General features: G+C 38.9%; 1 protein-coding gene across 2 annotated transcripts in view; it reads right to left on the reverse strand.

The window, feature by feature from the left end:
* Positions 1-16896, reverse strand: part of LOC128693601 (zinc finger protein on ecdysone puffs) — a gene marked incomplete at its 3' end in the record, with an annotated part of 206026 nt that overhangs the window by 68319 nt on the left and 120811 nt on the right. For both annotated transcript variants that reach the window (XM_053783400.2, XM_053783399.2), the window contains 1 exon segment: positions 15171-15553. In XM_053783400.2, the coding sequence (XP_053639375.2) occupies positions 15171-15553 (383 nt within the window).

A 16896-nucleotide genomic window follows, 5' to 3' on the forward strand; every position in this document is an offset into this window, starting at 1 on the left:
ATACCGAATTACAGAAAATATCTACCTGGATGAGGACTAACAAACTTACACTAAACATTGACAAAACCTACTTCATTCAGTTTGGTAACAGAGCTACAGATGTCCCTCTTAACATAATGATAAACGGATCACCTATCACAAAGCTAACAGAGGGAAAATTCTTAGGAATCCACCTTGATAATAGACTCAAATTTCAAACACATATACAACAAATTTCTAAGAAAATTTCCAAGACTGTAGGCATACTATCGAAGATACGGTACTATGCTCCACAGTCAGCCCTCCTGGCCCTATATCACTCTCTTATTTACCCCTATCTCACCTATGGAATTTGTGCATGGGGCTCAACAACAAGTAACCATCTCAGACCACTAATTACCCAACAAAAGGCTGCAGTTAGAATGATAACAAATTCTCACTATAGGCAGCACACTCCACCAATATTCAATACACTAAACCTACTCACCATACAAAACATCCATACTTATTACTGCACCTATTACATACATAGAACACTTAACTCTGATATTAACCCTCCCCTCAAACATCTCCTTGCCAACCTCAACAGAACACATGACCATAACACAAGGCACAGATCACTCTTTGATGTTCCTCGTGTCCATCTCACACTATGCAAAAACTCAATGTACATAAAAGGCCCTAAAATCTGGAATTCATTACCTGTAAATATAAAAGAAACACTACCTGTTTATAAATTCAAGTCTCTTCTCAAAGATCACTTACTCACCAAAAACCAAATAAATACTGAATAACTGAACCTTATAAATTGTATATCTTAAATATTTCTCACAATTATATCACATAAATGTTAAACCTAAAACCCAATCTAACTTTATTATTTTTTAAATACACTACCTAACAGAATACTCCATTCTACTGAATGTACAACAAGGCATACAACCATATGACCTGTCTTTGTAATACTCACTTGTGCTTTATAGTAATCTGTTTACATTAAAGTTTTATCACTGATTTCATCATTGCGTAGTTAATCTTAAGTTAATTTTAAGCCAGCCCGTAATGCTATGCATAGTATAAGTGGCTTTGGCATGCTGCTCTTATCTGTATTTTTTGTACCTCTGTATGTGTGCTCAAATTTTTAAATAAATAAATAAATAAATAGGCCCCATGGTGACTTATTTAAACAAATACAGTGGTCCCTCGTATTTTGCAAGGCTCGAAAGTCGTAATTTTTGGAAATTGCAAATAGTCGTTCGTCCAGGACACATACTCATGGCCCCGAGCCGCCTCACACTCCGTTCCCAGCCAGTGTGCCATTGTTTACCAGTGAGTGACGGTCCCCTCACTTCTTCATACGAAATAATTCATAATATTCCATTTGTTTTAGTGTTTGCAACTGCTAAATAAGCCACCATGGCTCCAAAGAAAGCTCCTAGTGCCATGCCTTTGGTAAAGAAGGTGAGAAATACGATTGAATTCAAGAAAAACATCATTGAACAATATAAAAGTGGTGTATGTGTGGCCGAACTGGCCAGGATGTATAAGAAACCCCATACAACCATAGCTTCCATCATGGCCAAGAAAAAGGAAATCAAGGAAGCTGTTGTTGCAAAGGGAGTAAATATGCTGACAAAAATGAGATCGGCAGTACTCAAAGATGATGAGAAGTTATTGTTGGTGTGGATCAACGAGAAACAATTAGCAGGAGACAGTATTATGACGTCACTTATTTGTGAAAAGGCTAGGCAGTTGCATGACGATCTCGTAAAGAAATTGCCTGCAATGAGTACTGATATTTGTGAATTTAAGGCCAGCAAAGGCTGGTTTGAGAGATTTTAGAACCGTAGTGGCATACACAGTGTGATAAGGCATGGCGAGGCTGCCAGTTCAGACATAATTACAGCTACAAAATTCGTAAGTGAATTCAAGACTGAACAATTAAAACCACAACAAGTGTTCTTTTGTGACAAAACAGGCCTCTTTTGGAAGAAAATGCTGAAGAGGACCTACATTACTTAGGAGGAAAAGGGACTGCCAGGACACAAGCCTATGAAAGACAGGCTAACACTCATGTTCTGTGCAAATGCTAGTGGGGATTTTAAAGTGAAGCCGTTACTAGTGTACCATTCTGAAAATCCCAGAGCGTTCAAGAAAAACAATGTTACGAAGAGTATTTTGAGTGTTTTGGAAAGCTAATAAGGCATGGGTCATGAGGGAAATTTTCATTGAGTGGTTCAATGAAGTGTTTGGCCCCCAGTGTGAAGAATTACCACCTGGAAAATAAATTTGATCTTAAGTGCCTCTTGCCAATGGACAATGCACCTGCTCATCCTCCAAACTTGGATGACCTAATTCTGGAGTATGGGTTCATCACAGTAAAGTTCTTGCCCCCTAATACCACTCCTCTCCTCCAGTCCATGGACCAGCAGATCATTTCAAACTTTAAAAAAAACTACACCAAAGCAATGTTTCAAAGGTGCTTTAGTGTGACTTCAGACACTCACTTGACCCTAAGTGTGTTTTGGAAAGATCACTTCAGTATCCTTCATTGTCTAAGCCTTGTAGGTAAGGCTTGGGAGGGAGTGACTACCAGGACTTTGAACTCTGCTTGGAGAAAATTGTGGCCAGATTGTGTCCACAGGAGGGATTTTGAAGGGTTTGGAGCTGACCATGACGAGCCTATGGCAGTTGTGGAATCTATTGTGGCATTGGGGAGTTCCATGGGGTTGGATGCAAGTTTGGAGGATGTGGAAGAGTTGGTGGAGGACCACAACAAAGAGCTAACCACTGAGGAGCTGCAAGACCTTCAGCTGGAACAGCAATAGATCGCAGCCCAGAATATTGCACACACTAAGAAAAATCGCCAATAGAGCTAAGTGTTATGCTGTTAATGTTTCATTCATCATGTCCCATTGTATTGTTTATGTACTACATCTTTATTTCAGGTAAAAAAAATTTTTGTTTTAACCCTTTCAGGGTCCAAGGCCAAAATCTGAAGTCACACACCAGTGTCCAAGAAATTTTGAAAAAAAAAAAAATTATTTTTTCTTACAGAATTAAAGAGCATATTTTTGTGAAGGTAATAAAACAAAAAAAAATAGAATCTGATCAGTACTTACCGAGATACAGTGCCAAGAAGTTTGTAGAAAATGATGTGGTGGCGGCAACATCGACGAATTCCACATACGCGTATTATATTATTTTGTTGTTTTAGTTGTTTTTTCTTTTCTTTTCCAATTTTTTTCTATTCCTACTAACATTTGGGGCCTGAGAGACCAATACTGTATATAATTGATATATATATACTCACTGTATTGAACACAATAACCGCACTAAAGTTATTATCATATTATTGTTTACTACTGTTGTTTATTACAATAAACATGCACAAATATTGTATAATACTAATGTTCTATCATATATTTACATATTTACAATCACTGGACATGGTTTTAGAACTGCTGGAGCTTGTGAAACTCCTTGAAACAAGGCACCATGCACAGAGGCACCTTACATTCCTCACACATAAACAGAGTGTCTTTGCGTCTTTGTTGCCGTCGTTTTGTTTGTGCACAGACAATGCATCTCTTCTGAGCAAATTTCTTTTGAGTTGAAGGAAGCTGTATTATGAAATGATCACCTTCTCTCCTCAAACGCTTGGGTATATTGTGATGAATTCGAGGACCATGTTGTATTGCAGGTGTTGTTACCTGGTACTTCATTATGAGTTGTCTGACAACAGACAAACAAAATTCACCATACGGTGGTCTGTTACCAGTCTTTATTTGGTACATATTATATGCATTGAGCATTGAAATGTCCATGAGATGGAAGAAAAGTTTCATGTACCACTTGTAACTCTTACAAACACAGTCAACAAAACCAATCTGCATGTCACACTTGTCAACCAAGCGCATGTTTTGTGTATAATGAATCACTGTCACTGGTTTTCTAATACGTTCATTAGTCACTAGATCAACTTTGCCACTGTCTTGCATTTCATTACGGTGAATGGTTGTCAACAATGTGACATCTCGTTTGTCTTGCCACCGTAATGCCATGATGTCATTGCCAGTAAACACCTGCACGTCATCACCACGAACACCTGTGTTGAGCCTGGGCATATGTTTACGATTAGAACGCACTGTGCCACACACATCTGTCTTGTTCACTCGCATGAAATCACTGAGTAATGGGCTTGTGTACCAGTTATCGGTATATAATGTATGGCCCTTACCAAGATAAGGTGCCATCATGTTTCTCACTACGTCACCTGATATACCCAATAACATCTTGGTATCTTTCAATGTTTTACTACCAGTGTATACAACAATATCCAACACCAGGCCACTGTCACAATCACAGAGTACAAACAATTTTATACCAAAGCGGTTCCTCTTGCTCGGTATATACTGCTTGAATGACAGTCTACCTTTGAACAAAATCAAAGACTCGTCAATTACAAGATTCTTGAATGGATAAAAGTATATCCTGAACTTTTGTTTGAGATACATGAAAACATTTCTAATCTTGTATAACCTGTCACTTCTGTCAGGCCTGGTTTTGTCAGAGAAGTGCAACATACGTAACAGTAAGATAAACCTGTTCACTGGTATTATTTCACTGAAGGATGGGGTACAAATTAGCCGATCTGTGGACCAGTATGCTTTTATATTATGCTTATAGACGTGAGGCATAAGCATTATTGTTGCAAAAAGCAAATACATTTCTGCAACAGTCGTCTCTTTCCACCTGTGTAGTCTTGACTGTGGTGATAAGATCGTATTTGCCATGGTGTACTGAAAATACTTATTACTTTCCCTGACAATAATTTCCATCAATGGCTGGTCAAAGAATAATTCAAAGAATTCCAGTTCATAGGCTGTGGTTCCAAGGGGACAGGTAGGTAGAATTCCACTTTGAGAGTCATCAAAGTGGTGAGGGCTGGGAACAAAATTGGGATTTTGCTGCCAATCCCAGATACGGTTTGCTGGTGGATACTGGACATCATAGGCTGGTTGTACGGGTGGTTGTGGCGGGCTGGTGGGTGACGCTCCGCTTTGTCCTTGAACTGACGAGTCAGCAGCGTGGGTCCCCGCGTGGCACAGCGAGTCACGCATGGCGGTGCCACTACCATCACCAGCCCCACTAACACCATCCACTGATGTCTGTGGCCCATCCATGCCAAGTGTAGCCACATCATCCTCACTATCACTACCTAAAACGGGTGTAGGGCCACGGGATGTACTCCGGGATGTACTCCGGGATGTACTCCGTCCCCTGGGCACAGCATAGGGTACACTACCCGAGCGCATGCGGCGGCGAACATACCGACGCTTCACTGGTGAATATGTTTCCTCACTATCACTACTCGAATGATCGTCGAGCGCAATAAAATCACAATCCACGTCAGAATCATCATCATTACTGAAGTCAGAGGCCAGGCCACAGGAAAATATTAGTTTTCTCTTACGTTTAGGAACACCCGACCGTGAGTCACGAGTGCCCACACCAGAGGTAGAAGGTCGAGGATCGTCGGGGTTTTCTGCACTATTATCGATATCCTGGTCATTATTTTCGGTCACTAACTTATCAAAGCTGTAGAATTCGTCTTCATTTCCACTTCCATCAGTGTCAGAACTATCAGACAGGAAGAGGAGAGTCCCAATTTTCCGGGGATCGAGAGCTGACTTGCGACGAGGCATGGTGAACAAGGGTGACTGAGCCGGCGTTCCCACAATGCTATGCAGGCGCCTAGATTTTTTGTTTACGGTGCACACCCACGGCGCAGACCCATTCTCTCATATGTAGGCCTATGAGCGCTTTCGCGCTAAATTTGACGGCGCTAGAATTTTGGCGTAGATCTACGGTTTGGACACTCACCGACCAGCCGTAGATCTACGGGACGGACCCTGAAAGGGTTAATACTTCTGGGTGTCTGGAATGGAGTAATTGTATTTACATTATTTCTTATGGGGAAAATGGTTTCGAAAATCATCAATTTCGGAAATAGTCACACGTTCTGGAACGGATTAAGAAAAACGAGGGTCCACTGTAATACAAAAAAAAAAAAATGCAAACATGAAAGAGTTTACAGCGAAGTTCTGGCAGTTCGTATTTGTTTGGTCGAGTGCTGAGATTTGTTCGAGTAGGGAGCTGGTCGTATACCGAGATTCCGCTGTAATCGACTGCTTGTTTGTTCAATTTGTAATTCCTAAGTTAATTGTTCATGAACCGTTAATGTCCTTATATATAAGCAATTTAGTTATTGCCATTTTAGTCTTAAGTTTGTCCAAAATACTCTGCATAAGTGAGCTTTCTGCATGAACAACTAAACGTCACTTTTTTTTTTTTTTTTTTTTTTCTCAAGTCGGTCGTCTCCCACCGAGGCAGGGTGACCCAAAAAAGAAAGAAAATCCCCAAAAAGAAAATACTTTCATCATCATTCAACACTTTCACCACACTCACACATTATCACTGCTTTTGCAGAGGTGCTCAGAATACAACAGTTTAGAAGCATATACGTATAAAGATACACAACATATCCCTCCAAACTGCCAATATCCCAAACCCCTCCTTTAAAGTGCAGGCATTGTACTTCCCATTTCCAGGACTCAAGTCTGACTATATGAAAATAACCGGTTTCCCTGAATCCCTTCACTAAATATTACCCTGCTCACACTCCAACAGATCGTCAGGTCCCAAGTATCATTCGTCTCCATTCACTCCTATCTAACACGCTCATGCACGCTTGCTGGAAGTCCAAGCCCCTCGCCCACAAAACCTCCTTTACCCCCTCTTTCCAACCCTTTCGAGGACGACCCCACCCCTCTTTCCTTCCCCTATAGATTTATATGCTTTCCATGTCATTCTACTTTGATCCATTCTCTCTAAATGACCAAACCACCTCAACAACCCCTCTTCTGCCCTCTGACTAATGCTTTTATTAACTCCACACCTTCTCCTAATTTCCACACTCTGAATTTTCTGCATAATATTTACACCACACATTGCCCTTAGAGAGGACATCTCCACTGCCTCCAACCGTCTCCTCGCTGCTGCATTTACCACCCAAGCTTCACATCCATATAAGAGTGTTGGTACTACTATACTTTCATACATTCCCTTCTTTGCCTCCATAGATAACGTTTTTTGACTCCACATATACCTCAACGCACCACTCACCTTTTTTCCCTCATCAATTCTATGATTAACCTCATCCTTCATAAATCCATCCGCCGACACGTCAACTCCCAAGTATCTGAAAACATTCACTTCTTCCATACTCCTCCTCCCCAATTTGATATCCATTTTTTCTTTATCTAAATCATTTGATACCCTCATCACCTTACTCTTTTCTATGTTCACTTTCAACTTTCTACCTTTACACACATTCTCAAACTCATCCACTAACCTTTGCAATTTTTCTTTAGAATCTCCCATAAGCACAGTATCATCAGCAAAAAGTAACTGTGTCAATTCCCATTTTGAATTTGATTCCCCATAATTAATCCCACCCCTCTCCCGAACACCCTAGCATTTACTTCTTTTACAACCCCATCTATAAATATATTAAACAACTATGGTGACATTACACATCCCTGTCTAAGACCTACTTTTACCGGGAAGTATTCTCCCTCTCTTCTACACACCCTAACCTGAGCCTCACTATCCTCATAAAAGCTCTTTACAGCATTTAGTAACTTACCACCTATTCCATAAACTTGCAACATCTGCCACATTGCTCCTCTATCCACTCTATCATATGCCTTTTCTAAATCCATAAATGCAATAAAAACTTCCCTACCTTTATCTAAATACTGTTCACATATATGCTTCAATGTAAACACTTGATCTACACATCCTCTACCCACTCTGAAGCCTCCTTGCTCATCCGCAATTCTACATTCTGTCTTACCTCTAATTCTTTCAATTATAACTACCGTATATTTTTCCTGGTATACTCAATAAACTTATTCCTCTATAATTTTTACAATCTCTTTTGACCCCTTTCCCTTTATATAAAGGGACTATACATGCTCTCTGCCAATCCCTAGGTACCTTACCCTCTTTCATACATTTATTAAACAAAAGTACCAACCACTCCAACACTATATCCCCCCCTGCTTTTAACATTTCTGTCATGATCCCATCAGTTCCAGCTGCTTTACCCCCTTTCATTCTACGTAATGCCTCACGTACCTCCACCACACTTACATTCTGCTTTTCTTCACTCCTAAAAGATGGTATACCTCCCTGGCCAGTGCATGAAATTACCGCCTCCCTTTATCTCTTTATCCCTTATCTCTGTATAAACATTGTACCAACCTGAAATAAAATAATATAATATTAATACCACACATTGCCTCTTTTTTGCTGCAACATTCACAACTCGTGCCTCACACCCAAACAAATGTTTTGGTACCATTGTACTCTTATTACATTCCCCTCTTTGCCTACATAGATAATGTTCTTTGTCTCCACAGATGCCTCAAAGCACCAACTACCTTTTTCCTTCATCCTCCCAAATATAAGAACACATTACCTTCCTCCATACTCCTTCCAATCTAATATCCAATCTATCATTACCTAACTCATTTATTACCCTCATCAGTTAGTTCTTTCCTATGCTGACTTTGAACTTCCTTTACACTCACTCCCAAATTCACCCATTAACTTTTGCAACTTTTCTTCCAAATCTCCCTGAAGCTGTGTCATCAGCAAAAGTAACAATGACAACTCCCCTTTTGTATTAGATTCTGCATATTTTAGTCCCAAACTTCTCTCCAACACCCTAGCATTCACTTGTTTTACAGACCCATCAATAAAAATGCTAAACAACCATGGTGACATCATGTATCCCTGTCTAAGGCCCACTTTTACTGGAAAGTAAACCCCCCTCTCCTACATACTCTAACCTGGGCCTCACTATCCTTACAGCTCTTAAGAGCATTCAGCAACCTACCACCTATTCCACTTGCAACATTGCCATATTGCTCCTCTATTCACCCTATCAAATGCCTTTTCTAAATCCATGAAAGCGCCAAACACTTCCCTACCTTTATCTAAATACTATTCACTTACATGCTTCAGTGTTAACATGATCTACACATCCCCTGCCCTTTCTAAAGCCTTGTTCATCTGCAATCCTGCTGTCGTACCCTTAATTTTTTAAAAAAATAACCCAACCGTACATTTTATTTCGTATATTCAATACATGCTCTCTGCCAGTCCCTTGGTACCCTCCTCTCTTTCATACATTTATTGAACAAAAGCACCAACCACTCCAAAACTATATCCCAATCTGCTTTTACCATTTCTGTCATGATCCCAACAATCTCAGCTGCTTTACCCCCTTTCATTTTACCTACTGCCACACACACCACCAACATCTCATAAGGCACTTCCTCACTCCTAAAGGATGATGCGTCTCCCTGACTAATGCATGAAATTACTGCCTCCCTTTTTTCATTGACATTTAACAGTTCCTTAAAATATTCCCACCATCTGCCCAATACCTCCAACTCCCCATCTACTAATTCCTTTCCTCTATTTTTAACTGTCAATTTCATGTGTTCATAGGTTATCGCAACCTATTTATCTTACTCTAAAACTTTCCTATTCTCAGCAAGATTTGTTGACAACTTCACCTATGCTCATTTCCTCTCTTTTTACACTCTCACCAATCTCTTCACCTTCCTTTTACTCTCCATATACTGCATTTTTCTAATATCACTTCTACTTTGTAAACACCTCTCTTATACTAATGTTTGCTTCCTTACCACTCAATTTACGTCGTCATTCCTTCCCCTGTAAGCCATGCGTGTCATACGATGAGATCAAAATATGCTGGGTGCAATGGGTTAGTAACTATTACTGTATAAATTACAAAATGTAAAAAGAAAAACTTCATAGGGGCCTAAATGCTGAAGTGGGAGAAATTGTGGCAGAGAGTATAGTAGGTAAGTTTGGGGTGTCAGGGGTAAATAATAATGGAGGCCTATGAATGAATGAGTGTGTGTAAAGGTAGAAAGTTGAAAGTGAACACAGAAAAAGAGTAAGGTGACGAGGGTATCAAATGATTTGGATAAAGAAAAATTGGATATCAAATTGGGGAGGAGGAGTATGGAATAAGTGAATGTTTTCAGATATTTGGGAGTTGACATGTCAGCGGATGGATTTATGAAGGATGAGGTTAATCATAGAATTGATGAACGAAAAAAAGGCGAGTGGTGCATTGAAGTGTGTGGGGAGCAAAAAAAAAAAAAAATTTATCTATGGAGGCAAAGAAGGGAATGTATGAAAGTATAGTAGTACCAACACTCTTATATGGGTGTGAAGCTTGGATTGTAAATGCTGCAGCGAGGAGATGGTTGGAGGCAGTGGAGATGTCCTGTCTAATGGCAATGTGTATAGTGTAAATATTATGCAGAAAATTAGGAGTGTGGAAATTAGGAGAACGTGTAGAGTTAATAGAAGTGTTAGTAAGAGGGCTGAAGAGGGGTTTTTGAGGTGGTTTGGTCATTTAGAGAGAATGGATCCAAGTAGAATACCTGGAGAGCGTATAAATCTGAAGGGGGAGGAAGGCGGGGTAGGGGTCATCCTCGAAGAGGTTGGAGGGAGAGGGTAAAGGAGGTTTTGTGGGCGAGGGGCTTGGACTTCCAGTAAGCGTGCATGAGCGTGTTAGATAGGAGTGAATGGAGACGAATGGTATTTGGGACCTGACGAGCTGTTGGAGTGTGAGCAGGGTAATATTTAGTGAAGGGATTCAGGGAAACCGGTTATTTTTATATAGCCGGACTTGAGTCCTGGAAATGGGAAGTACAATGTCTGCACTTTAAAGGAGGGGTTTGGGATATTGGCAGTTTGGAGGGATATGTTGTGCATTTTTATACGTATATACTTCTAAACTGTTGTATTCTGAGCACCTCTTCAAAAACAGTGATTATGTGTGAGTGAGGTGAAAGTGTTGAATGATGATGGAAGTATTTTCTTTTTGGGGATTTTTTTTCTTTTTGGGTCACCCTGCCTCAGTTGGAGATGGCCAACTTGCTAAAAAAAAAATGAACTTCGTATAGAAAGATGTCTGTTAATAGGTAACAGATTTTAACCCTTTGACTGTCGCAACCCAAAATCCTGAAGTGTCTCCTGGTGTTGAAAAATATTTGGGAAACAAAAAAAATTTTCTTTTATGAAATAAGAGAATCTTTTGCTGATGGTAATGACACCAAAAGCACGAAATTTGATGGAAAATTTATGGAATTATGCTCTCGCAAAGTTAGCGACCTCTGTGATATTTACGAATCGGTGATTTTGCCCAACTGAGCCCTATTATTGGCTAATTTCATTGTTCCCGTTGACCAAACTCATAGCTATTTCTTTAGAACTCCATTTGTTCTATCGACTGAGCACAAGAAATGGCCCATTTACCGATTTCAACTACCCAATAAAGTGGTCAGAAATTGGCAATTTGGCCAATTTCATGCAAATTAAAAAAAATGCCAATTTCAAGAAAGAACAATGCAGACATTCCTCACTCTAAAATAACATTTTCTCTGTTCATCAGTCATGTCTCCAGGCCCCTCTGTTATGCAAACTACTTCAATATTGTAATAATTGTATAATGTCAACCCATTCATGACTGCATATTAGCATGGCTAGTTGGACATTTATTGGACAATGATTTCACTTGTTTACTCTTGAACATTGGCAAAAATCAAACATTTCCCCTACTTTGAGCTCCATTTCAAGGTCCTTTTCATAGTAAAACCAATCAAAATCATATCTTTTTTTATATGTTTTCCATTCTATCAAATGTGACTACAAAAACAAGAATATAACCATAAAATTATACGAAAATACACCTCAAAGTCGGCGTTTTAACCTAAAGACAGTTTTTTCTCATTATGCATGCTTGCTGCAAGATTTTTTTATACTGTGCACAGTGACCACACAGACCCATTCTCTCACATGTGGGCCTACCAGCTTTCTCCCACTTGATTTGAAGCCGCTAGAATTTTTGAGTATATATATACGTTAAACACGTTGGCTCCTAAGATATATATATACAACCGAAACAGTCAAAGGGTTAAGAAAAAGAGGATAAGTAAAGAAAATATGCTATGTGGCGCCATGACAATAGTTTATTGGACTATATATTGGTGGATAAAAGGTTAATAGGTAGACTTCAGGATGTGTATATTTATAGCAGGCAACAGATATATCAAAACATTATTTAGTTTTAGCTACAGTGAGAGTAAAAGGTAGATGGGGTATAAGGAGAATGGTAACAGCATGTGAGAAGTGACAGTTTATAAACTAAAAGAGGATGTAGTTATGTTAATATATAAGCAACTACTGGGAGAAAGATGGGCTAATGAGAGTACAGTGGACCCCCGCTTTACAATCACCTCCCAATGCGACCAATTATGTAAGTGTATTTATGTAAGTGCGTTTGTACGTGTATGTTTGGGGGTCTGTAATGGACTAATCTAATTCACAATATTCCTTATGGGAACAAATTCATTCAGTACTGGCACCTGAACATACTTCTGGAATGAAATAATATCGTAAACCGGGGGTCCACTGTATAGGTAATGAGAAAGTGTTTGTGTATGCAGCAGAAGTTTGTGGATATAGGAGGGCGAGTACAGGAAGGAAGAGAAGCGATTGGTGGAACAAGGTAGTGTGTGGAAAGGGAGAAAAAGTTAGCATACGTGAGGTTTTTACAAAGCATAAGTGATATAAGGAGGGTGGAGAATAGAGGAACTAAGAGTGATGGAGTGTAAGAGTAAATGAGAGTGAGGGTGTATCTAAGAAAAAAAAAATGCTTTGGAGTGAGATTAAAAGGGTGAGAAAGACTAGGGAACAAATGATTTGACAGTTAAAAACAGAAGAGGGAAGTTGAAGGCATTGGCCAGGGAGGTATAACTTCTTTTAGGAGCGAGCAAGAGCTAGCTGTGAGAGTAGGGGGAGGAGTGAGAGAGTGGGTAAATATCGAAAAAGGTAAAGCAGCTGGGACCAAGACAGAAATGTTAAAAGTAGGTAGAGATATAGTTTTTGGAGTGGTTGGTACTTTTGTATGGTAGAGTCATGAACAAGGAGTCTTTAGAAAGGGTAGGGGATATGAAGACCAAGTGTTTACATTGAACCATAAAAGTGATCAATTTTTCAATAAAGAAGTTTTTATTGCATTTATGGATATATAAAATTTATATGATATGGTGGATAGATGAGCAATGTGGCAGATGCTGCAACTGTATGGAACAGGTGGAAGATTACCAAATGCTGTTTAGAGATTTAATTAGGAAAGTGAGGCTCAGTTTAGGGTATGTAGGAGAGATTTTCCAGTAAAAGTAGGCCTTAGACAGTTGTGTGATGTCAACATGGCTTTTAACATTTATAGATGGGGTGCAAAAGAAGCGAATGCCAGTGTGTTGGGGAGAGGAGTGGGAATAAAATGCAAAGAATTTAACGCAAGTGGGAGCTGTCACAATTGCTTTTTGCTGATGAGACACATCTGTGTTCAAGGCCTACCACTACAAGAAAATCCCTATCTTATATACCCTACTGTGAGCCTAATTGTCCTCAAAAACTTAATTGCTTTCAGTAACCTACCACATATTCCATACATTTGAAACATGTACCACACTGCTCCCCTATCCATCCTATCAAATGCCTTTTCCAAATCTATGAATGCAACACAAACTTCCTTTTATTTATCTAAATACTGTTCACTTATAAGCTTCAATGTTAACACCTTGTCTACCCATCCCCTACCCTTCCTAAAGCCTCCTTGCTCATCTGCAATCCTGCTCTCCATTTTACCCTTAATTCTTTAGAGATAACTCCACCATACATTTTACCTGGTATACTTAACAGGCTTATTCTCCTATAATTTTTACTTTTGTAAAACTGCCCTCTGCCAATCCCTAGGTACCTTCCCCTCTTTCATACATTTACTGAACAAAATTACTAACCTCTCCATAACTATATTCCAAACTGCTTTTAACATTTCTGTCTTGATTCCATCAATCACAGCTGTTTTACCCCCTTTCAGCTTACCCACTGCCTCACAAACCAACAATGCTCTCACTCCTCAAGAATTTTATATCTTCCTGGCCAAGGCATGAAATCACTGCCTCCCTTCCTTCATCAACACTTAACAGCTCTTCAAAATATTCCCACCATCTTCCCAATACCTCCAACTCCCCTCTTCCATTTTCAAATGTCATATCCATTCATTTCCAAGTTTTCCTCAACCTATTAAACTCTATACAAAACAATTTTGTCTTCTCAGCAAAATTTGCTGACAAAACCTAACGACTCATTTGCTCTCATTTTACACTTCCTCACTACTCTCTTAACCTCTTTTTCTCTCTGTATACTCCACCCTGCTTATATCCCTTCTGCTTTGTAAAAACCTCTCATATGCTAAACTTTACCTTATCATTCCACCAAACTTTTACCAGTTCAAAACCACTTAACCTAAATTTTTGTTATGCCATTTTGAGTTTTGAGACTACCAAAATATGCTGGAAAAGGATACAAATTGAAGAATTATAAATGTTAAATAACAAAGCCACATTTAATAAACATACTAACTTAAAGAAAAAGTAATGTGCATGCTTGCACATATATACAAATAATCATACAGTGAATGCATCTTTCTACCACATACATTCTAGAAAGAACTCTTTACCTCTCTACTCTCAAATTTTCATCCCAGTACAACTCTAGTTAACCTCCAAGAAGAGTTATAAGCTACTGCTTGAAGTGCAAATGTGTGCAATAATGTGGGAATTCTAGCACACATGAAACTGACTAAAGCAAAAATATCCAAACTTTTCCTCAAAAAGAGAGCAGAAAATTACCTCGAACTCGTCAATAAGCAAGATATTTACTAATTCAACCACACAAGCTCATGGCAGTGCAAGCAAACAAGTAAATTTGTGAATATCTTCAAGCAAATAATAAGATGTGATGTGACAATATACTATAAGGATGAGAGATGGTGTGTTGACACCACCACTCCAATATAACCCTTGAAAATGCTTTTGGGGAGTAATTACTTCCATAAAACAAACCAACTGCAGAGGCCAGTCTATAAACCAGCCTCAGTCAAGAATGTCTTCTTTAGCAGTGATATCACTAGCAAATTTCACCAGCAGACTGTACATGAATCTTACCTCTGTTTAGATAGAGTTGAAGCTGAGGACCCATCACCTTCAGGCTTGTTTCCCTTCTGGCCACTGGCTGCCTCGGTTGTTGCTGCTGGTGTAGCCTCATTCTTCTCTTTCTGGTCTTTTGCAGAAGCTTTAATATCCTTGGTATCAGGCCTAGGTCTACCCCTCTTGATCTTTGATGTTTTTCTGAACTGGTTATCAGTCATTATGTGACGTCCAGCTGAGCCATAAGAATGACCACCCCTACCACGGAGAGGAGACTCGTTGTCCCAGGACCGACGAGGGTTGTACTGGTGGTCTCGTTGTGGAAACTTGCGTACAGGTACAGGTGACGGACGCACTGGAGAGGAAAGAGTCCGCCCTTGGCGGTTACCCTGACCCCCATCCTGTGGGAGATACTCTCCACTCAGTCACCATATATTTTTAAAAATGAGAAGCCTCACCAAGGGAAGGTTTTCCCAGGGTAACTAGAGGCATATTTCTTTGCCCATTTGGGCAACAAGTCCAGACTGAGGGGCCTGAGAAAAGTTACAACAGTAACAGAAGCCAAGGGGCTCATCAAAAACAAAGTTTCCTGGATCATCTAGAACCATACAATGAAATATATGATTAAGAATTTAATCATGCTGCTAAATGTTCATAGAATTATCAAGAAAGTCGATTAATCCAAAGAAATGGTTACAATTAGAAGACAGTCAAGAAATCTTCCCCTTTTGTAAAAGATTCATACATACAACAGTTATCATGAAGTGATATGCAATACTAGACATCACCCCAATGTTTTAATTGACCCAAAATTCATGCATTGCAAATACACTTAAACACTGCCAGTATATTATGTTAACCATGTCTTGAAGAGTACTTCTTTCTTTAAATATAATCCTATGCTTCAACTTTATGCAGTAATCTTGCTGAAGTTGTAATCCATTATCAAGCTGGGTGCTGTCTAGATATGAGGAGCATCAAATATATATGACAGCAAAAAGAATATAACAGCCTCTGAGGGAACAAACTTTTCAAACTACCTCTCAATGACCTTAGTCAATCTCTCAAGTCAACTGTGGTGAAATTAACAAGAAAATGTTATGACAAGAACTTCTAACATACAAAGTTAATACTCAACATTAAAAGATTTGCATTTATAAGCAGAAGTCCATATAACAGCACCAGCTTAATGCACTTCAGTGAAAGAAAAGCAACTATTGGCAAGTAAGGAAACCAACACTATTGTACGGTAAACACAAAACTTATGGTCATTATTACCCTGTACTGTATACATTTCACAGAACACCTAAAACAATTTATATATTTTTAATGTACATCCATGAGAATTTAATGCAAATCCATGAGAATTTAATGTAAATCCATGACAATTTAATGTAAATCCATGAGAATTCCCATTTGAACATTGTATACTTCAGCTAAACTTCAATTTAACCCTTAAACTGTCCAAAAGTAGATCTACGTTTTTTCAACATTTGAAAGTATGTAAAAAAAAGTAGATCTTTTCTTTTTTACATTTGAAAACATTTAAAAAAAACTTTGATCTACATTTTTTTTTTGTCATATTTGAAAATATGTAAAAAACGTAGATCTACTTTTGGAGCACTATGCATGTGAACATAGATCTGCTTGGACAGTTTAAGGGTTAATTAAGAAATGCAAAGAATGTGATAATTGACAAGAGTTAAACAAAGTAAAAGCTATAGTATTAAATTTGTATTAGAAA

Source organism: Cherax quadricarinatus, chromosome 2 (assembly GCF_038502225.1).
Source record: "Cherax quadricarinatus isolate ZL_2023a chromosome 2, ASM3850222v1, whole genome shotgun sequence".
Classification (NCBI taxonomy): Eukaryota; Metazoa; Arthropoda; class Malacostraca; order Decapoda; family Parastacidae; genus Cherax; species Cherax quadricarinatus.